This window comes from Balaenoptera physalus, assembly GCF_965194825.1.
Source record: "Balaenoptera physalus genome assembly, chromosome: 10".
NCBI lineage: Eukaryota > Metazoa > Chordata > Mammalia > Artiodactyla > Balaenopteridae > Balaenoptera > Balaenoptera physalus.
Window position 1 is genome coordinate 63404080 of NC_138889.1, and position 22988 is coordinate 63427067.

At 36.1% G+C, this 22988-nt stretch overlaps 1 protein-coding gene across 16 annotated transcripts in view; it reads right to left on the bottom strand.

The window, feature by feature from the left end:
- The window catches only part of NUP98 (nucleoporin 98 and 96 precursor), a gene marked incomplete at its 3' end in the record, with an annotated part of 98238 nt that overhangs the window by 55903 nt on the left and 19347 nt on the right, over nt 1–22988 (bottom strand). For 8 of the 16 annotated variants that reach the window (XR_014250449.1, XM_082411365.1, XM_082411363.1 and 5 more), the window contains 7 exons: nt 22517–22624; nt 21286–21466; nt 19746–19909; nt 16712–16849; nt 14641–14779; nt 8338–8430; nt 4048–4188 (listed from right to left, as the gene is read on the bottom strand). Coding sequence is in view for 15 of the 16 variants with exons in the window: in XM_082411365.1 (XP_082267491.1) it covers nt 4048–4188; nt 8338–8430; nt 14641–14779; nt 16712–16849; nt 19746–19909; nt 21286–21466; nt 22517–22624 (964 nt within the window). The remainder of the gene's footprint in view (nt 1–4047; nt 4189–8337; nt 8431–14640; nt 14780–16711; nt 16850–19745; nt 19910–21285; nt 21467–22516; nt 22625–22988) is intronic. The other 8 variants (XM_082411358.1, XM_082411362.1, XM_082411360.1 and 5 more) reach the window with 5 other exon arrangements.

The window sequence follows — 22988 nt, forward strand, 5'->3', positions numbered from 1 at the left end:
GGGCAAGTAAGCCTGCGTGCCACAACTACTGAGCTCCCGTGCCTCAATGAGAGAGCCTGCGTGCCGCAAACCACAGAGCCCACGTGCCCTGGAGCCCACACACCACAACTAGAGAGAGAAAAACCCGCACGCCACAAGTAGAGAGAAGCCCACGCGCAGCAACAAAAGATCCCGTGTGCTGCAACTAAGACCCAACATAGCCAAATAAATAAATAAATGTTTAAAAATAAATTAATTAATTAAAAAAAAACACTGACCAGCACTAGCCGATCCCACCATTTAACAAGTATAGGTCACCCCTCCTGGGTATGCCAAATAAAAACTTCCTCAACAAATTCAAACATACATAATTAGGAAAGTGTGTGAGGATGTCTTTATTTCTGTATGTTTAAATATGAAATCTTCTCTGTTAACTGAATTATTTCAAATAAAATACAGAAAAGAGTGCTGATAAGTTAGCAAAAATAAGAGAATAAGCAAGCATAAGCGTTAGTTAAGCTATCATTTACTGGTGTTATATTCAGTTCTGGTCATAATAATTTGAAAACATACTGAAAAACCATATCATGACCAAATGATTAAAGAGATAGAAAAAAGGTATAAAAATCAAGTCTTCTGAGACCAGAAGAAATTGATACTTTATCTGAAAGAAAGGCAATAGGTTACCACAAAGAAATTGTAGGAGACTGATTTTGCTTGGCTTTAGGAGGTAGAAGTAGAACCACCAGGTGGAAATTCTATAAAGGCAGGTTTTGGTTTCTAAACAACCTGAACAAAACAATGGACTGGACGAACCTGTAAGGAAGTCACCATAGCTGAGGCTTTTAAGTAATGGACTCCCACAAGCTCTAAAGCACCTTATAACTAAGACCCTGTGATGCAAAGATGTACATTCTAAATCAATACAACTACATTTACATGAGCAGAAACACTACTGTATATAACTGTAATATCAAATTCATGTCAGGAACTTTTAATTGGCTTTGGGAAAAGATGGATTATTAAAAACCATTCAAAAGCTATCTATGTAAATAGCAGGTTACGGTATTTATGCTACCTCCTACTAAAATCAAAACTAAGGAAAACAAATAAAATTTGAATATAATTTTATGATAAAACTGATTCTAATTTTCCCAGAGAAATTAGAGTTCTAATTCACCTCTGCTAGCTCCAAAGACCTAATTAAAATCTATGGAAAAAACAAATTAAAATATCTACACAGCCCACAATGACAAAGAATAGGAAGGTAGTAAATGAACAGATGAGAAAATATAACAAATGCCTAGAAGAAAGAAGTGGACAAGCAGGAGAGAGTAAACCATACCTTGGAGTACACTCAAAGGGGATTACAGCCAAAAGGGGGGGACTATCTGCCTGAAGCACAGAAAGCTGAGAGATTCAAGAAGACTAAATTTGATGAACGGAGACTGTGGAAGGAGAGAAGACCCAATGCAAAGCATATATACAGAACAACTACTATACCCTATCATCCTCCTAATCCCTGATGCTCAACAGATAAGTCAAAATATCAGAGATAGTTCCTCTGATGAAATCAAGTTAACAAGGGCAACAAGGGGACCTGTATCATCCCAGAGCTAAGAATGTGATATTCTAACATTTAGAGGACCCTTGGCTAATAGCTGGTTCCTGGGCTACTTATCAAATGAAATCTACTGATGAAAAAGCTCTACCCAGATACACAAGTTGCCAGTGAGATTTTTATTATTTTATTCTTAAATATGACTGGAAAGCATCACTGAGTATTAAAGAATAGGATCAAAACAAAAATAATCCTGAAAATTTAAGGAACAGAAGAATTCTAAAAAAAATTTTAATGCCAATTAAATTCAGAGTTTCAAGAAAAAAACTGCATCTAAGAACTGGATGCTTAAAAAAAGGAACTTCCAGAGAATGAGAAAGACAATAAAAAAAAATCCAGAAGGATGATTCAGAAGACAATTAAAAAAAAACTTCTAGAAAGTAGAAACATGGGTGAAAAAAATCAAATGTTAAGACAGAAAAGGTCTAGGAATTCCCTGGTGGTCCAGCGGTTAGGACTTGGCGCTCTCACTGCTGGGGCCCAGGGTCAATCCCTGGTCGGGGAACTAAGATGCCGCATGCCTCGTGGCGTGGCCAAAAAAGAAAAAAGAAAAGATCTAAGCAAATCACTGAAATTTCAGAACAAAGGGATAATCCTAAATGGCTGTGGGCCTGGGGGGAACAAGTCTCAAGAATCAGAAAGGCATTAGACTTCTTATCAGAAATGGTTAATCCAAGAAGTATCGTCAAAGTTCTGAGGGTGAATTATTTTCAGACCAGAATTCCATAACATTAAAGTGTGTGGAACAAATGAAGATGTTTTCAGAACTGTAAGTAGTCAAAGTTTACCTTTCATATCCATGTTACTTGAAGACACATTCCAGAAAATTCAGGAAATAGATAAAGAGGAAAACCCTATATCCAGGACACAGCAGTCCCCACTGAGTAGACTTGAAGGGAATATACTAGAGCAATGCTGAAGGCCTAGGGAGTAATCAGAGTTCATACTGCTGCAGGAGGACAGAGAGATCAAAGAATGAGGTATCCAGGGTAAAAGAATTCTAATACCACCCTTAAGAATTTGGACTAGTGTTAAGGTGATAAGGGCAGGTAATGTAATGCAAGGGAAAAAAATAATTAGAAGTTCCAGGAGAAAGAAAAAGCTGTATGAGAAAAGATTACTTGGTTAAGTAGCAATATTTTCAGTTATAATAAAATGCTATGTTCATTTGAAACTTTTAAATTATTCTTTCCCCAAAGAAAAGAAGACAGTAATTATTAGGAGAGAGTACTTTATCAACTTTATCAATACAAAAATATAAAAAGGGCAAAGAAATGAGAGAAAAAGAAGGGTAAGGAAGAGCACTATTAGCCTTACTTGACCAAGGGGACTCAAAAAATACTATCTCCTAGTTGACAGAGTAAGAAAAAGTATGTAAGGACATGGCTTAAATTTGCAAAGTTTGTAAGGACATGGAAATTTGCATGGCTTCTCAAAATGTGAAACATGGATCATGATAGTACAGGAGATGAATTTAATGGTACAGAGACTCACTCCTTCCTTCTCTCCTTCCATCCATCCATCCATCCATCCATCCATCCATCCATCCATCCATCCATCCATCCATCTCAGTTACTCTATATCTGCCAGGTGACATCAGTTTTTTATTTTTGGTAAAACATAGTTTTCTTTAAAAAAAAAGATATTTAAGTTACAAAGTAAGTTAATTTTAAATTAGAAATAATAACAAAGGTGGCAGGCAGATATCACAAAAACTAGGAAGGGGTATTCAAACGAATGAAGTATGAAAAACACTTTAATAGATAAAACTAAACTTGTGGGGGACTTCCCTGGTGGCGCAGTGGATAAGACTCTGCGCTCCCAATGCAGGGGGTCCGGGTTCGATCCCTGGTCAGGGAACTAGATCTCACATGCATGCTGCAACTAAGAGTTTGCATGCCACAACTAAGGAGCTGGCAGCCGCAACTAAAGAGCCCACGAGCCACAACTAAGACCTGGCACAACCAAATAAATAATTAATTTTTTAAAAAAGTCTCAAATCCAGCTACAACAACAACAACAACAACAAACCCTAAACTTAGGGAATTTAGTAAACAGATATATTGGGAGAAGTGAATAAAAAACAAGAGGTGATAACTGAGCTAAATTCTCATCTACCATTAACAAGTTAAATATTGATATATGTAGACTTAAGCAAAACACAGCAATATAAGCACATCATTTAGAGATATAAACTTACTTATATGCCAGATGAATTAAAAGCTGTAACAAAAGTGGTTTCTTTGGGGGAGTAAACCTAGGAGTGGGGAAGCAGCGAAGGCCAGGACCTATTATAAGCCCTTCTGCACTACATGATTGTTTAATGACCTGTGTGTATATACTGCTTTGGTAGGGATGGGATAGGGTGGGGTGGAAAATCCAGTCAGCAAATTAAGTATTAGCAAGAAATAAACTGAGTAAAGGCTTCTAAAGTAACTGACACTTACCTACTGGGGCCTGGGGGGCTCCAAAGCCCAAAGTGGCTGTCGTAGTATTAAATCCAGGGGCCCCAAAGGCTCCTGTACCAAGAGGCCCTCCGATCTTAGGTTGGTTGTTCCCAAACAAAGATGCCTGTCCAGCACCAAGAGCTATGGAGACAAGAGGAAAGAAAAAGCGCCACAGTAGATTCTTTGAATGTTACGCCAGAGGTCAGTTACTTAAAAATGTAATACATTTGGAAACTTCATAATAACCACTCATTTCAACAAAAAATCTAATACAGTAAATGCTAACTATATGCCAAGAACTGTGTTGAGTACATCATATATATCATAGGCAAAATACTTAACCTCTCTGTGCTTCAGTTTCCTCAACTATAACATGAGATAATAATACATAGCTTAGATATTTATCCTACAATTAAAATAAACACATATTAAGCACTGAAGAGGTCTGGTAGATACTAACATTCATTAAATATTAACTACTATCATCTCATTTAACCTTCACAAGCCTGAAGCAGGAACTATTGTCCCTATTTCACAGAAGAGAAAATGGAGGGTTTAATAATTAGCTCAATGTCACAAACGTAGTAAGTGGTGAAACCAGAGTTCACACCTCGATGCATCTGACAATACAACCAGGGCTCTTAATTGCTACTCTATAGTAAAACACATTTCTAAAGAATTTTAAAATTGTCAATTCTCCTTAAATTTCAATATCTGCAAATCAAAATACTCAACTGAACCAAGTAAAACGTCATCTTTTTGACTAACATGCAGGCTATAGAAAACCAAATCCAATATATCTTCTTTGAAGAGCAAAAAGTAACACTTTCAAGTATACCGTCTCATGAAAACTATTTCCGACAATTTTTTTGTTTGTTTTATAAAAAGCTGAATGCCTTGTGATGAGGTTACTAAACAGATTCAAGTTTCAGCCTAAATCTGTGGATGGAATAAGAACTTATTTTCACCAGGGAGAAGGCCGCTGCAGAAACCTGTAATGTTTTAAAGCTTAACGAATCTTGCTTATGGACCGTGTTGTTGGCAATGATTTTTAAAGTGTAAAGTGGGAAGAATTTAGTTTTTTTAGGATAAGTTATTGGCATAAGTTAAAAACATTTTTCCATCCCTCCCCCCACCCCAAAGAAAAAGTTAATGGCAATTTGGAAGATCTGAAGTTCTTTTTAACATACCAATGTTTCTTGACAGAGATACAGTTTACCAGGAAAATCACTTCAAACATATAATACTTGGAGGTCAAAAATATCGAATGGAAACTGTCTTGAGATTGCAACCCCAAAAAAAGGATAGGAAGTTTACACTCAGAGAATGCATACATATAAATTAATGAGGGTGACTCCTAAATGAACAAAACATCCCTTAACTGTCCAACTCTCACTAATAATAATAAGATAAAAATATAGCAATGGGATTATTTCACCTTAAAAAAACCCAGCTTTGAAACAGGGAATAAGACTTCTTTTAAAGTTCCAACCCATTAGAAACTGGTGAAAACTCCAAGAAAAACTAAAGTTATATTACTCCCTTTTTAAAAAAATTTGTTTATTTTATTTATTTTTGGCTGCGTTGGGTCTTCATTGCTGCACGCGGGCTTTCTCTAGTTGTGGTAAGTGGGGGCTACTCTTCGTTGCGGTGCGCGGGCTTCTCATTGCAGTGGCTCCTCTTGCCGTGGAGCACAGGCTCTACGCACGCGGGCTTCAGTAGTTGTGGTTCGTGGGCTCTAGAGCGCAGGCTCCATAGTTGCGGCGCACGGGCTTAGCTGCTCCGCAGCATGTGGGATCTTCCCGGACCAGGGCTCGAACCCGTGTCCCCTGCGTTGGCAGGCAGGTTCTTAACCACTGCACCCCCAGGGAAGTCCCTATATTACTCCCTTAAAGGACATAGTTTACAGTAAAAATTTCAGGATTCTTTTTTTTTCCCCTAGAGAACAAAACCTCCTTACCCCTAAACAAAAGGTTTAGATGAAACCTGAATATATAAAATGGATAAAAATTTGTTCTGGATGGGTGTGTATTTGCATTAGCCCTGAAGGAAGAATCATGAAACAGTCTAAAAATCACTATATTTCAATAACCTACAAAATAATAACAATATGTATTTTATCCAGATCAGTCTTATATTATGCACAAATGGCTTTTTATACTTAGTGAAAGGACTTACACAAGTTGAGGGACATTCTGATGTATAATAATGTCAATTTATGAATTGTGTTATATTTACAGGTAGTTGTAGGAGTCATAAGGAAGATATACTGGTGGCACCATGGTAACAGTGGTCCTAAAAACTCCAAGGATGCTCAAAGAATAAATAAAAATGGTTATACCTCATTGAGATTTTCTAATAAATGTTAGAATTTAATTTTATCTATGGTACCTATTAGCTTTGGGTAGATTTTTCTGTGTATATCTTAGTGTAACAAACTTTACTAGATGTACCCTTAAACTTACGACTTCATGGAAAATTTTAAGAACTAAAACTTCTTAGTATTGTTACTAATAACTACCAAGAAAATGGCATACTACTGATAGTGCTAATGATAGTTAACACCTGTGTGAAACAAGAAACTGATGCACCCATGATTTAATCATACACCAAAGGATAATATAAAACATTTTACACTAAGATTGGTCACTTAAATCTAGGTGTACAAAAAATTTATGTATTTGTACACTTAAGGTTTCTATAGTCTACTACTCATGAAGTACCCAAAGGCCTATGTTACATGAAAATGTACTTCTGTTGAGGTATGAGTTTGAATCTCTATCATTCAAAACAAGAAGCTATCTACATAGGAATACCCACTTACCTAATGTGCCCCTAAAACACAGTCCAAAGCTACAATGTTATCCTAATTGTGATATCATGAAATGCATAATTCATTAATGTGGGTATTTATATCTGATAGTCTCCAGACACATTCCTCTCAGAGCCAAAAGTCTGCTTTAGCAGACGTGACCACCAAAGAATTTCAATAGTGTGTACTCAGTGATTCACAATTCTCGTTTCCCTACATGATCTATTGCTGCTAAGGTTGGGGGTGTAAAATTCTTTATTAATTGTATTTGGCTTTTAGTTTATATGGGCAAAGCATGAATTAGGATTATATAACAGCAGTGAAAATGAGATTTATCGTTTGTGAGGTACAACTGTTCAAGGAGAACCGAATATATTCAAATAAATAAAGAGGTTGAGGTATTACATTATTGTGGGACAGAAGACAACAGCATCAGGAAAAAAGTTATAGACCACTTTATAATCTTACACTACAGAATAAAGCATTGTTAATCATAATCTGCAAGACCCAGAAGCCAAAGAGGAGAGAATAACAACTTTGACCACATAAAAATAAAACTTGTACATTAAGATATCATAAACAAAATTAAATGATAAACAAAGACTGAGTGGAAATATCTGGTAACAGACATTAGAGCAGCATCTTATCCCAGCTTAGGTTTATGGTTCATAAGCTGTCTAGCATCAAACTACCTTGAAAAAGACCACACCAAAGTTAATTTTCCTTCTGGGATTAGAAGAGAACATGATGTCAGATGTTATATTCTGCTTAAGCTTAAGGATCACACTGAACAAAAAACTACAGCTTTTTAGTTTTTATTTCTTGCAAAATATATGTAGTAGAAGTTGAGTAAGCTCAAAAGCTCAAGAAGTTTACCATACAACCCAAAAGAGTTAATATCCACAATATATAAAGCATTCTCAAAAATAAAGAAACAATGATCAAATATTATGAATAGAGAGCTGAAAGATTCAAATGTCCGGTAAACATACACAAGGGTATCCTTCACTGGTAATCAGCGAAGTGTAAATCAGAACATACCAACTTCCACTATCAGGTACACAAAGATGAAGAAGCCCAACAATACGGAAAGGGTATGAAAAAATGAGCACTTTTATAAAATATGAGCAAAAATGCAAACTGGCATTCTTTTTGGAAGGCAAATTAAAAATTGGCAAGACTGACCAAAATTCAAAATATGTGTATCTTCTGACATAACACATTAAGTACTGAAAATCCCAGGTAGACCAGGACTATCAGAGGACAAACATTCTGTACAAAAGGAACAGACAGCCTCTAAGATAAATGTGCCCGCGTTTTAAAATCTGGTAAAGCATATGGGAATGTTTTCTAAATCCATTTGTGCAAATGAAAATCTAGGCCTTTTATTTCCATGTATATGATCAAACAGAGATCTTAAGTTCCAGCGATTAGATTTAGTTGTATCACTTCCTAAATCTTATGGTACAGTTCCTTACCTGTTCCAAATCCTGCACCAAGCCCGGCTCCCAGAGTTCCAGGTCCTGGTTTACTTCCAAAAATACTATTCCCACTGGTATTTGTGCCAAACCCTAGAAGGACAAAAGAATGAGTGGACTGTACATTAACACAACTCTCAATGTCCTGTACAAGGGAGTTTAAAACAAAGCAGTCTGACCCTAAGTTTTGCATCCCTTCATTTTTTGATATTTAGAAATCCTAAATGGTAGGCTAATTTAATTTTTAAGTTTAAGTATAAACAGATCCCACAGTCTTCCTATTTAATTACATTTTAGACTTGAAATATCAATTCAATATAGGATAATACCCAATATTAAAGCAAAGTGATTGTGCTTGAGGAACATTCCCTTCTTAAGACTCAAAGCCTCCATTCTATGTTTCATGTTTAATTAGTAGAAGAAAAATTAATTCCCCCAAACTTTCACTAAAAAATAAGAGTCAACAAAGACACTTCACTGAACCTAAAGGTTCTTGCTAAGAGAAGATTACCTATAAAAATCTCTACAGCAGCTTTTGTTTTGAACAGATGGACCTTGTATGAATAGTAATGTGTGGCTGATCACACATGAGGAGCTTTAATGGAGTCAGACTCAATCAGCTCATAGGAGCATTCGAGGACTCAGCTAGCTGACGTTAAAAAGAGAAGATAATCTATGAATAACCTTTCTTGAACTGAATTGTTTCATTATCAGAGATGATGGAGAGTTGAACACACCATCCTCTTTCACTATGACCCAACATTTAGAGAAAATCCTGTGATTCCCCTCTAAAATCCACAAGTTTCCCCACAAAGACACCTACACATCACATTACTGCTATTATTTCTCTTTTGTTCAGATGTGTGCACAGTTTCTGTACTTCTTTTGGAGCTAAATATCAACAAATAATAATGAAAATATCATTAATCTCTTTTGATAAGAGGAAAAAAAAACCAATCACTGGTCAGCAAATCCTGTTTGTGGTACACCTGAAGTCTTTTTAAAAGGTATCATGGAGGTGAACAAGTTCAACATAACAGAATAAAGAAAGTGTCTTGGAATATATGTCAGTGTCACCAACTAAGATTATACTTTGTCATGCCAATATTTGAATTTATATCTGAATGAAAAATATCAAGAACAAAAGTTAAAGAATTAAACAGTTTGAAAACATATTTCTAACATCATTTAAAAATCCAAGCAAGTAACCTGACTTACTTTAAATACATTTAATTCATGCATTCATTAAGTCTTTCCTTCAATTCTCCTAACTAACAGCTATGCCACAAAAATGGGGTACTGCCCACTCAAGCACAATCAATTTTCTTTAAAGAAAAAAACCCAAAAAACAAGAAACCCAGAAAATGTACTTGGAGATGTTGTCTTTCTGAGTTAAAATTTAACCAAAAAGGATCTTCCAACCCCATAAACAGCAGAAAACAAGATACTAGTGAACTACCTCAAACCCACAGGAGGGAAGTAAGTCCCAACTTACACTGTTTATACCACACATTTCCACAGATTCTTACTGACAGAAGTTTATCAACTCTGCTATTTCAAAACAACTTTAAAGTAAAATTAAGAACAATTAATTGATTAACAGTCAATTAATTTATGAAAAAGGAGCCAAGAATATACAATGGAGAATGGACAGTCTCTTCAATAAATGGTGTTGGGAAAACTGGACAACCACATGTAAAAGAATAAAACTGGACCATTATCTTACAACATAAACAAAATGGATTAAAGACTTGAATATAAGATCTGAAATCATAAAACTCCTAGAAGGAAACATAGGGGTAAGCGAGAAAAAAAAATTTCTATCTATATATGATGACAGATGTTACCTAGACTTATTGTGGTAAGCATTTCACAATATATACAAATATTGGACAATTACATTGTATTGGGTAGGCCAAAAAGTGCCTTCAGTTTTTTAAGTAAAAATAAAAGACACATTTTTCATTTTTACCAAGAACTTTACTGAACAACATATTCACCCTTTTGTTCCACTGCCTTCTGACATTTTTCAGCCAACTTCATAATTCTATCTTCCCAAAACTTTTTATCTTTTTGAGCAAAGAACTGTTCCAGGTGCCTTTTACAGTCTTCCAGAGAACTGAAATTTTTTTCCATTAAGAGAATTTTGTAAAGACTGAAATAAATGGAAATCTGAAGGTACAATGTCTGGTGAATACGGCGGATGAATCAAAACTTCCCAGCCAAGCTTTAACAGTTTTTGCTTGGTCATCAAAGAAACATGTGGTCTCGCGTTATCCTGATGGAAGATTATGCATTTTCTGTTGACTAATTCTGGAGGCTTTTCATCAAGTGCCGCTTTCAGCTGGTCTAACTGGGAGCTGTGCTTATTGGAATTAATTGTTTGGTTTTCCGGAAGAAGCTCATAATAGAGGACTCCCTTCCAATCCCACCATATATACAACATCACCTTCTCTGGATGAAGGCCGGCCTTTGGTGTGGCTGGTGGTGCTTCATTTAGCTTGCCCCACGATCTCTTCCACATCGTTGTACAGTATCCACTTTTCATTGCCCGTCACAATTTGTTTTAAAAACGCAATGTTTTCATTATGTTTCAGTAGAGAATCGCATGTGGAAATTCGGTCAAGAAGGTTTTTTTCGTTTAACTTATGTGGAACTCAAACATCAAAGCGATGAACATAATCAAGCTGGTGCAAGTAATTTTCAAAGCTCGATTTGGGTATTTTGAGTATGTCGGCTATCTCCCGCGTGGTTTAACGTTTACTGTTCTCAATTTTTTTTTTTTAACATCTTTATTGGAGTATAATTGCTTTACAATGGTGTGTTAGTTTCTGCTTTATAACAAAGTAAATCAGTTATACATATACATATATTCCCATATCTCTTCCCTCTTGTGTCTCCCTCCCTCCCACCCTCCCTATCCCACCCCTCTAGGTGGTCACAAAGCACCGAGCTGATCTCCCTGTGCTATGCGGCTGCTTCCCACTAGCTATCTATTTTACATTTGGTAGTGTATATATGTCCATGCCACTCTCTCACCCTGTCACATCTTACCCCTCCCCCTCCCCATATCCTCAAGTCCATTCTCTAGTAGGTCTGTGTCTTTATTCCCGTCTTGCCACTAGGTTCTTCATGACTGTTCTCAATTATTGTTTCAATTTGATTGCTATCAACTTCAACTGGTCTACCCAACTGTGGAGCATTGTCCAGTGAGAAATCTCCAGCATGAAACTTCGCAAACCACTTTTGACACATCTGATCAGTCACAGCACCTTCTCCATACACTGCAAATCTTTTTGTGCGTTTCAGTTGTGTTTTCACCTTTCTTGAAATAACAAAGCATAATATGCCGAAAATGTTGCTTTTTCCTTCCATCTTCAATATTAAAATGGCTATACAAAAATTCACCAATTTTGATAAGTCTTTTTTCAAATGCATGCTGTCACATACAATCTAACAAAATTGTTTCAAATGAAGTTAAAGACAATTAAGTGCTATTAGAGCCATCTTACGAAAAGCGAGCTTTCTGGCCCACCCAATACATCTGAAATATAATGTTACATGTCAACTATATCTCAATTTAAAAAAAACCAATGCTTAAAATATCAGATGTCTATGTACACAAAGAGCTCAACTGTCCCCTTAACCATGTAGCATGAGGAACCAATAATTTATTACCGAGTACCATCTTATCAATACCCAAAAGATCTTCAACCTCTTTAAACTGTTGCTCACAAGTGTTGACATCCTGCTTGTAATTTCTCTCCTGAAACAATTCTATTCATTCACTTAACCTTAAACTAGTCCCTGTTAGGAATAATTACTAAGAAAATGAACTGATGACTCTAAGGAATGACTTAAGGATGTGGCAACATCAATTGTAGATGAATCTTTTCACTCTGTGGATTAATCACCATCATAATGAAACACAATCCCATACTGGATAACGTGCAACCAACAATGATATGATACGACAAATCTTTGTGTAACCTTATTCCATTTCCAGATTTGTTATATGACTTATTTCCAAATCAGAAGATCACCTCTGCCCACAACACCAAAGTTGATAGCTTCCCAAGACAATAGGAACATCAAAGAAAGTCTTACTTAGATCTGGATCCCTCTGGGGTGGTAACGGAATGACAAGTTCACCCAGGAGTAAAACAAAACTTGCCACCCTGCAACCCTTACTTGTATAGGGAATCTTTCCTCTCAGGGCCCCACTTATTCATTAATAAACTTTTAGTGAGCACCTAGTCTATGCCAGGTACTAGGTCAACATTAAGGATTTAAAAAAAAAAAAAGGACAATTCAAATTCAGCACATAAGTAGTGAGGCATATCAAATAAAGATGAGAGTTTTCATTTTCAAATCAATAGCCTACACAAACACCTTGTCAGATAGAAAATATATTTAATTCTGAACATGAAGTATGCTATCAAAAAACATGCATTTTCAAAGGGAGCAAAATGACTTCTTAAGGGGCAGAAAAAATATATATAAGATGGTTTATGGCCTTCCAAAGGTCCACAGTACATAAACAGACACAGTATATATGTGGTATTAAAATCTCATGGGGTGAGAAGATAATTTTTAAAAGGAAAAAGGTCTACAAAGTCTCTCTGGGGAAGAGGGAGTGACAGGGATTTAAAAAAAAAAAAAAAAAAGGCTGAAAAACACTGATTTAACCCTTAAGTATCTTTCCCATCTTACTTCATAGATAAGAAACAAATACACAAAATTTGATATCCATGTTAACCAAGTCCACTGCCTCAAAACAATTCTTTCATCGAGTACAACCAAAAAGAATTATAGGTAGAATGATAATCATTACTAGGAGTGAATGAACAACCCAACAAAAGGGGTTATAAAACTCAAATCAAAACATTAATTTAGGAATTGGTACCTGACAAGGACCTATCTACCTCCTTCACATAGTTCATATTTCCATGAACACATATAACTTTCCAATGGATGCTTAATGTAGCCTCTTTCTCCAGTACACAATCATTAAAAAACTCACTGAAGGGCTTCCCTGGTGGCGCAGCAGTTAAGAATCCGCCTGCCAATGCAGGGGACACGGGTTCGAGCCCTGGTCCAGGAAGATCCCACATGCCACGGAGCAACTAAGCCCGTGGGCCACAACTACCGAGCCTGTGCTCTAGAGCCTGTGAGCCTCAACTACTGAAGCCCGCACGCCTAGAGATCATGCTCCACAACAAGAGAAGCCCACCACAACGAGAAGCCCACGCACCGCAAGGAAGAGTAGCCCCTGCTCGCCACAACTAGAGAAAGCCCGTGTGCAGCAACAAAGACCCAACTCAGCCAAAAATAAATTAAATAAATAAATAAATTTATTTTTTTAAAAAAACTCACTGAAAAACTGTAACTGCTGACTTATGGCAAATGACCATACGTTTGTACTCATCTCCCACTAGATATCCAGAGCCTAATATTGCATCTGGCACATGAAATCCTTAAAACAAATATTTCAACCACTATTTCCCTTGGTAATGAAATGAACTTTTCATATATGATTTATCTCAAAATATGCTGAATTTGTTTGAAAACTTAATTAGGTAGTTATAAAAGACAGTTAAAATAATAGAAATAATGTTTCTATTAAACGAATTTAAAATTTTCCAGCATATCTCTGAATAGTAGTATAAGGTTTGTTTTTCTGTTATTCAATCTTACATATATTTTCCAAATTTCTTCCAATGAACATGTATTCAAAAATACACACAGCTATAGGAAAACTACTGAACAATCCCCCAAATCAGAGAGGCTTCAACTTCCAATGAGAATCATTAAATCTCAAAAAAACAACAAAACACAAAACAACAACAACAGAAAGTTAAAAAAAAGAATCATCTAATCTCATCTGTTTACTACTTCCCTGCTTGAAACCTGGCCTAACAGAATGTGTTATCTCAACCAAATGTGTTTCACTTATTGTTTCTCAATTATTGGTGAGATAATCCAAAGAAAATGATTCCTTATTTTGAAAAAAATCTACCTCCATTAGAGAACCAACATTCTGCACAGTACTGCTACTGCATGTGCTGAATGCCCCATTTTATTCAAAGCAGGGAGTCAGAGAATATAAATTAGTTAAGGCAATTTACATCTCTTCCAGGCATCTCAACCCAAGTCCTTGATTTTAAACCTTTCCCTCTGGTACCTCATATCAAGCCACAGCTTACCTGAGAATTTTAAAATATTCCCAATAATATGAATCAGGAGAATGTGTGGTATAGTCAGTATAACTTTAAGAGAGTCAAACCTGCTTTTTATATGTACCAAAATTGGAAGTGTTTGTATTGGTTCCTAAAGTCAGGGTTGGTTTGTTACCAAAGAGCCCGCCACTGGTTGTACCAAACGAAGGAGCACTGGTTGTGCTGGTTCCAAATGTAGTAAGCTTGTTATTGCCAAACAGGGTCTAAAAAGAACACAACACAGGAAAATATTAAGTAGTATAAAGATACACTCCAAACAGGAAACAGAGGTTACCTTAGGTACACTGGATTGGGTGTGTAGTAAGGGAGAGAAGATGTCATAATTTTTATAAAAAAGGTATAAAGAAGGATGAATAACTATGAGAAAAACATACTAATCTGAACAAGATTAACAAGACAGAATGCTCCTGGCTTGAGAAGTTAATGGTAACCCCTCATCAAACATAATATTTCAGTGAGACAAAGAAAAAAAAAAACAACAACAAGGCAATCAAATATTTTTTACCTTGTAACAGAAACGTTATCATGTATTTAAAATGTGCCAGTAGAAAGAGTTACAGTAAAAAGTTTAAACATGCTACAACATGGATGAAACTTCAAAACATTATGCTAAGTAAAAGAAGTCAGTCACAAACGATGTGACTCCATTTATATGAAATGTCCAGAATAGGTAAATCCAGAGCAGGCCTGAAGTGACTTGGGGGGAAATGAGAAGTGACTACTAATGGAGATGACGTTTCTTTTTAGGGTGACAAATATGTTCTAAAATTGACTATGGTGATAGCTGCACAATCTGTGAATATGCTAAAAACCACTGAATTTTAAACTTTAAAAGGGTGACTTGCATGGCAAATGGATTATATCCCAATAAAGTTGTTAAAAAATAACTTTCTGAAGCATTAGATAATTTTCTCAATTTCTCACCTCAAATAAGAAATAATAGATTTCAATCTCCATGAAAACAACCACATGATTTGGGGACTTTTCTTTTTTTTTTTAAACTGCAGTTCAAAGCTTGTTACAATGGGTACATAATACAGACATATAGTTTCTTTAAGTGGTATTTACTATTGTTTTTTAGGTCAAGTGTATTCCTATATAGTAATTTTTTACTTAAATGACTTAACAAGGAAAAAAATTCAGTTAAGCCTCCAGTGGCATGAAGACCTTGAGAATACCAACAATTTTAACAACTTGATCACCACCAAAAATATTTAATTAACAAATACGATACCAACTTATCACCCAAAAAAAGTTGGAAATAGGAATTTAAAATTACCTGATTTTGGGCTACCCTGGTGGCGCAGTGGTTAAGAATCTGCCTGCCAATGCAAGGGACACAGGTTTGAGGCCTGGTCTGGGAAGATCCCACATGCCACTGAGCAACTGAGCCCGTACGCCACAACTACTGAGCCTGTACTCTAGAGCCCACGAGCCACAACTACTGAAGCCCGCGTGCCTAGAGCCCGTGCTCCGCAACAAGAGAAGCCACCACAATGAGAAGCCTGTGCACCACAACGAAGAGTAGCCCCCTCTCCTCGCAACTAGAGAAAGCCCGCGCACAGCGGTGAAAACCCAACGCAGCCATACATACATTCATTCATTCATTCATTCATTTATTTATTTAAAAAAGAAAGAAAAAAAAAAACAACCTGATTTTAAGAGCAAAAGCACCTCAACTTAAATTCAACAATTTAACCAATGGGAGTGAAATTTTACTATCAGAAGTAAACTCCACACAAGTATTGAAACAAACAAGTTTTAAAAAGAACTTACTTTTTGAAAATAAACCTATTATAAGTTACTAAATAGCTTTCAGTTACTATCAGTATCAAATCATACACTATAACCCAAAAAAATACTTGAAGACAGACTTTTCTTTCTTTCTTTTTTTTTTAAATTCAGCATTCTTTTTTTTCCCATTTTTTAAAAATTTATTTATTTTTTTGGCTGTGTTGCGTGGCTTGTAGGATCTTAGTTCCTCGACCAGGGATTGAACCCAGGCCCATGGCACTGAAAGCACTGAGTATTAACCACTGGACCACCAGGGAATTCCCAAAAGACAGATTTTTCTTAGAAATTCCTTTAACAGATTTATACACATCTTCAAGTTATAGTCAACTGCAAAAACCTACCGAACCAACAGCACCAAATCCAGTACTGGTCTGCCCAAAGAGACCTGTTCCTGTTCCAAATGCTGTCCCAGTGCTGGTGTTTGTAGCTGTCCCAAAAAGACCTCCCGGCTGTGAGGCTTGGGTTACTCCAAATAAACCCTGTAAAAGGTAATCTAGATTATAAGAAAACCTACGATAGTCAATTGTCTTTAAAAGTCTTAGATTATTAATAATAGTTGCCATTTTTTCAAGTTTATGTGACAGGCATTATGCTAAATACATAGAACATTTCTTTTCTTCACAACAACCCTGAAAAGCAGGGCCATTTTCCGAATGAAAATAAGGCTCAGAGGAGTTAAAAACTTGCCCAAGATGTCACAGCCCCTAAGTGGCAGGACCAGAAATTCTTATCTGTATCTAAGCCTGATGAGCACCACAGTCCTGGATAGCTATAAAGACTTTATACTAACTCTTGTGCTCTAAGAGATAACTGGGTTGCCACACTGAAAACAAAATGCCATGACAGGGTGCTTCATTTTCAGAGTTACGCCAAAAGAACGTATTAATACTGAGCTGGAGAATGGACTTTGAATCAAATAACTGAAAATAATCAGCTGAAAATAATCAAATTAATCTGGACAGAGGCAGTAGTGTAATGTTAAATCTTCATTTGTTATGAGAAACTACACAATTTCAAATAAGCAAAGTTTGTATCATCCAATGTTTAAAGATTTTTTTATGCATTAGTCAACAAAAGAAGAATATTGCATTAATGGGCTATAGCTGAATTGAGAATTCAACGTAGTGTTTTAAACAGCTTTACTGAGATATAATTCACATACCATAAAGTTTACCTATTTAAAGTGGACTATTCAGTGGGTTTTTTCTATGTTCAGTGCTATGCAACCACCCCCACTCTAAATTCAGAAAATTTTGAACACTCTAAAGAAACCCTGGACCCATTAGCAGTCACTCTCCATTCCTAGGCAACCAACCACTAATCTACTTTCTGTTTCCATAGATTTGTCCATTCTGAACACTTCATATGAATGGAATCATACAAAACGTGGTCTTTTGTGAATGGCTCTTTCACTTAGCATGTTTAAAAGGTCCATCCATGTTGTAGCATGTATCAGTACTTCATTCCATTTTAATGGCTGAATAATAGTCCACTGTATGTATATACCACATTTGTTTATCCCTTCATCACTGATGGACATTTGGGTTGTTTCCACCTTTTAGTTATTATGATCAGTTGTATACAAGTTCTTGTGTTTTTATTTATCTTGGGGGAAATACCAAGGTGTGCAACTGCTGGGTCATATGCTAACTCTACATTTAACATTTTGAGGCATCGCCAAATTTTTCCAAAGTGGCTGCACTATTTTATATTCCAAACAGTAATGCATGAGGGTTCCAATTTCTCCAAATTCTTGAAAACATTCATTATCATTGTCTTTTTGTTTATAGCCTTCCTATGTGGATATGAAGTGATATCTCACTGTGGTTTTGAAATGCAGTTTCCCTGATGCCTACTGATATTGAGTACCTTTTCATGTGCTTATTAGTCATTTATCTTCTTTGGAAAAATGTCTATTCAAGTCTTTGGTCCATTTTTTAATGGGCTGTCTTATTATTGAATTATAAGAGTTCTTAATTGTTTGGACACAAGTCCTTTGTGAGATACATGACTTGGAAAATATTTTCTCCCATTTGCAGGTATTCCTTCTGCTTTCTTGATGGTATCCCCTTTGACCCACCAAAGTTTTTAACTTTGAAGAAGCCCAATCTATTTTTCCCTTTTGCTGCTTTTGCTTTTGGTGTACTATCTAACAGATCATTGCCTAACTCCTTTTCTTCTATGAGTTTTATAGTTTTAGCTCTTACATTTGATCCATTTTAAGCTAACTTTTATAGTTACCACAACTGTATAAAGAAAAGGTCCAACCTCGTGCTTTTGCATGTGGAAAACCATTATCCCAGCACTTTGTTTAAAGATTCTTTCTGTATAGTGAACTGTTTTAGTACTATTGCTGAAAATCAATTAACCATGAGGACTTGTTTCTGGACTCTCAATTCTAGTCCCCTGATTTATACGTCTAGCCTTATGCCAGTATTACACTGTCTTCATCACTTCATCACTCCAGCTTTCTTTTCTTTCAAGACTGTTTTGGCTATTCTGAGTTCCCTTCTATTCCTTTTTGAGTGTTTTTATTATGAAAGGTTGTCAAATGTCTTTACCTACTGAGGTGACAATATGGCTTTTGTACTTTATTCTACTTTACGGTTTATTACATTAATATGAAAATATGTTGAACCAACCTTCCTAGGATAAATCCCACTTGGTCACAGTGTATAATCCTTTTTATATGTTGTTGAATTCAGTTTGCCAGTATTTTGAAGATTTTTGTATCTACCTGTACTTTTTTTTTTTTAATCAGGCAAAGTTATCTCTAATTTTAAAACCAGGTATATTCCAAGGATTCTAATCAGTAAATCATACCTCAAATTAACCTTTATTTTATACTTCCATAAAAGAGTCCCTAGAAATAAACTGCTAATGACTATGAGGACTTTCTCTTCTACTATCTGGACAGAAGTAGCAATTATCCAACATGGCTCTAAGTTTTAGTTCTCTCTTACTTATTTTAATGAACTAAACTTCTTTGCCTGACTCCACTTAAGGGAATGAGCTGAAAGAACCTTCTGAAATAGAGCCAGTAGTTTATAAATATTTTCTCCTATACTCTATAGAATGGCTGGAGTCAATGTCCTAAGGTATAGCTTCAGGACGGCCAATTCTAGCACACTAAGCAGTGATCAGTGATGAGAAAATATGCCCAGAAAGGATAAGTGACTTGTTCAATAGCCTCTCATTAAATACAGAGTAGAGCCTGGACTAGAATCTATGTCTTAATTATTCAAAGATTTTGCTCTCTTCCCTTTACTACACATACCGTCAACCTTTAAGAACTGCAGTAGAGATAGAACTTGTTAATTTGACATGATCAGAAGCCTCATTACTTAGCTCTACAAATAAGACCTGTTTCCTTACCATGGTGTTGGTGCTTGGCTGTCCTAGTGTGTTGGTATTACCAAAGGAAAAGCCAGTGGTCTGGGTGGTTATGGCCTGGGCAAATGGTTTGCTGAAGAGGCTGGTAGCCTGCTGATTCTGTTGGCCAAAAAGACCACCTGGATTTGTTCCAAATCCAGTCGTACCTTTCAGGAAAAGAAAAGGAAAAATAAATGGCGGGGGGAAATGCCAAACCTCACATTATCTAGTTACTTCAATAGTCTATGTTGTTGATTATATATCTAAATTACCCTACATTCATTCATTATTCAAACTGGATAACCACTTCATTTTCCACCTTTCTTCACATAACTCCAGATTTGGTTCAGACTCTACTTTCTACAAAAATACTCTGACCCCAAGAACCTGGGCTGGACTAAGTAATCTTCCTTTGTGACCCCATAGCTTTTTGTCTATTTTACAAGATAACACACTACACTTAAAGTCTATGTGTGTATTTTTAACCTTGTTAGACTAAGTTTTTCTTCAGAACAGGGGCTTTCTCTTTATAGCAATATATCCAGCATAGGGTGTGACACAATAACAATACTTAATAATGGCTAAACTAAATCACAGAATACCAAAACTGAAAAGAATGTAAATGCCACTTAAACGTGTATTCGTTTGTGTATTTGTGTATGTGACTCTACAGAAGGCTACCCCCAAAAATGTAACTTTTGCTTGTTTCTACAGAAGCAAACTGGTGGCTGGGGGGGTGGGGGAAGAAAAGACCTTTGGATATGTACGTTTTTGTATCTCATGAACTTTAAATCATATATGTATATTACTTTTGCAAAAGTAACACTTTTATAAAGTAATTTAGTAATCATCCTAGACTCCCCTCTTTCACATCCCACATAAATCAATCCATCAATAAATCCCATCGGTTCTATTTTCAAACTGGTTCCAGAATCTGACATTTTTACCATACCATAGCACCATTCTCTGCAAGCCACATCATCTCTCATGTGGATAGGGCAACAGCTTTTCTAACTGATTTATTTCCACCCTTGCCCCCATACAATCTACTCTTAATACAGCAGCCTTCAGAATGATCCTTTATTCATAATCACATGACTTATCTAAACCTTCTAATGGCTTCCTGATTCAAATAAAAATTCAGATCTTGACACTGGCCCACAAAGGCCTATAAAATATATTCCCCTATATCCTCCAGTACTTCCCCTTGTCCTCTCCCCTTCGGCAAAAACTCAGGATTTCTAGACTTCTAGTTTCCTCCAGCTGGAATATTCTTCCCCCAGAAATCTGTATAGCTTTATGCTTCACCTTCTTCAGACAGGTCACTGATCAAACACCACCTATCACTGAAGCCCTTCTTAATCATCTACACTTAATACTATATTTCTCCCCACCCCCCACAAACATACCAGGCATTTCCTATTCCTCTAGCAGCCCTGAATCATTTTTCTCCATAGCACTTAAGCACAAAAATGACAATTATGTTTTACTTTCAGTTGTCTGTCCCTCCTCAATATGGCCCAATACGATGTCAAGTGCTTACTAGTTCCAAAGCCTGTTTTGTTCTGACCATAGGCAAAGCCTGAATTCGTAGTGGAAGAACTGAAGAGTCCTGTTGCACTGGAGGTGGCTGGAGAAGACCCAAACAAGCCAGTCGTGGTACCTGCTCCCACCTGGTTCTGCGGGCCTTTCCGGTTGGCCTGATAATCCTCTAAACGAAGTTCCTAGAGTAAGTGAAAACATATTCCAAATTAATATGCAGCCAAAAAAATTATTTAGGAGGCTAAATACTTGAATTTAGTATTCAATTTCTATGTTCACATAGGAACCATGATTAAAAAAACAGAAAACTATGGAATGGTTAACTTACTATCATTATAGAAAAACATTTTCAACAGTGTATAATGGACATTAAAATCCATACCATAATTACCATAAAACTACAGGCCAAAGGACCAACCACATCTTAATTTCAATTTTCTTCTATAGACAATAATACTTTCATTTAGACAATAATCTTGTCTACTCCCACCCCAAATGTAAAGATTAGCTGATTAAAAGATGTGGACGATTCTGAGGAATTCAGAAAACTTAGGAAAAGAAGAGATAAAGTTTAACAGTTTTGTCTCACAAGTAAGGGTGTTTCTGTATACTCCAAAGAAGCAAGCACAGTTTGGGACGTAAAAGAAGCAACAGCAACAACCAGAGATGACAGTCAAAATGTACAACGAACTATCATACAGCAGTGATAATGAACAACCTATAACTTCACACAACATGGATAAACATCACAATGTTGAAAGACAGATTTAAGAGTATGTAATATAAGATCCCATCTATGTAAAATTCAAAAATGGGCAAAACATGGGCAGTCAGGATAGTGGTTACCTTTGGAAGGGGAGGATTGTGACTTTGGGGGCAAGGCCCAAAGGGGACATCAGGGATGCTGATAATGATTTACTTACTGTGTTGCACACTTATGACTTTGCATGAGTTTACTAAAAACACATGCATGTGCACACACTGTCCAGTGTAGTATGAGCAACAGCCAATCAGAATAGACTATTAGTAAAACTATACCCGTACATACAAGCTGAATATCATCCTTGCCTAAAACAAAAGATATCTATAAATAATATATTAATTAAAAAAAATAATTTGGTTAATCTTAATTTTTTACATAAATCCTAAAAAAGAATCAAAAACATTTAAAAAAGCTGCTTCCCAATAGAATCAAAAGGTTAGGGTGATACTCTGTAATGCATTTTACTGACCTCTAGGGACTTGCTTTCATATTCTTTCATAGCAGTAATACACTGGTGCTTGGTACTGATGTTAGTGCTAACTCCAGCTTTAACCATAGTATCTGCACCAGTTGGAGGCTGCAAAGGAAGATAAAGGCAAATCTGAAAGTCTAAAGAAAACGTTTAAGTTCAAGCTTTGTAACCCTACTCTCCCAGACACAAATCTTCAACGACTGAACTCTATAACCAGTCCCCTAGGTTCTTTACTTAACAAGACAGTTTTAAGAGTGCTTGATTAAATACATTGCATCCTGATCTCTCCCTGTATCAAGGTTATCTGCATAAGTCAATCTCAGTAACAGTTATCAAAAACCCAGAGATTAATCCCATAACCAAGCCATTCAATTATCTACTAAAATACACTTAATAATATATGCATAAGGGAAGCTTTATCCAATTTACCCAATATATACATTTAAACCTCTATTTCTGAGTTCTAATT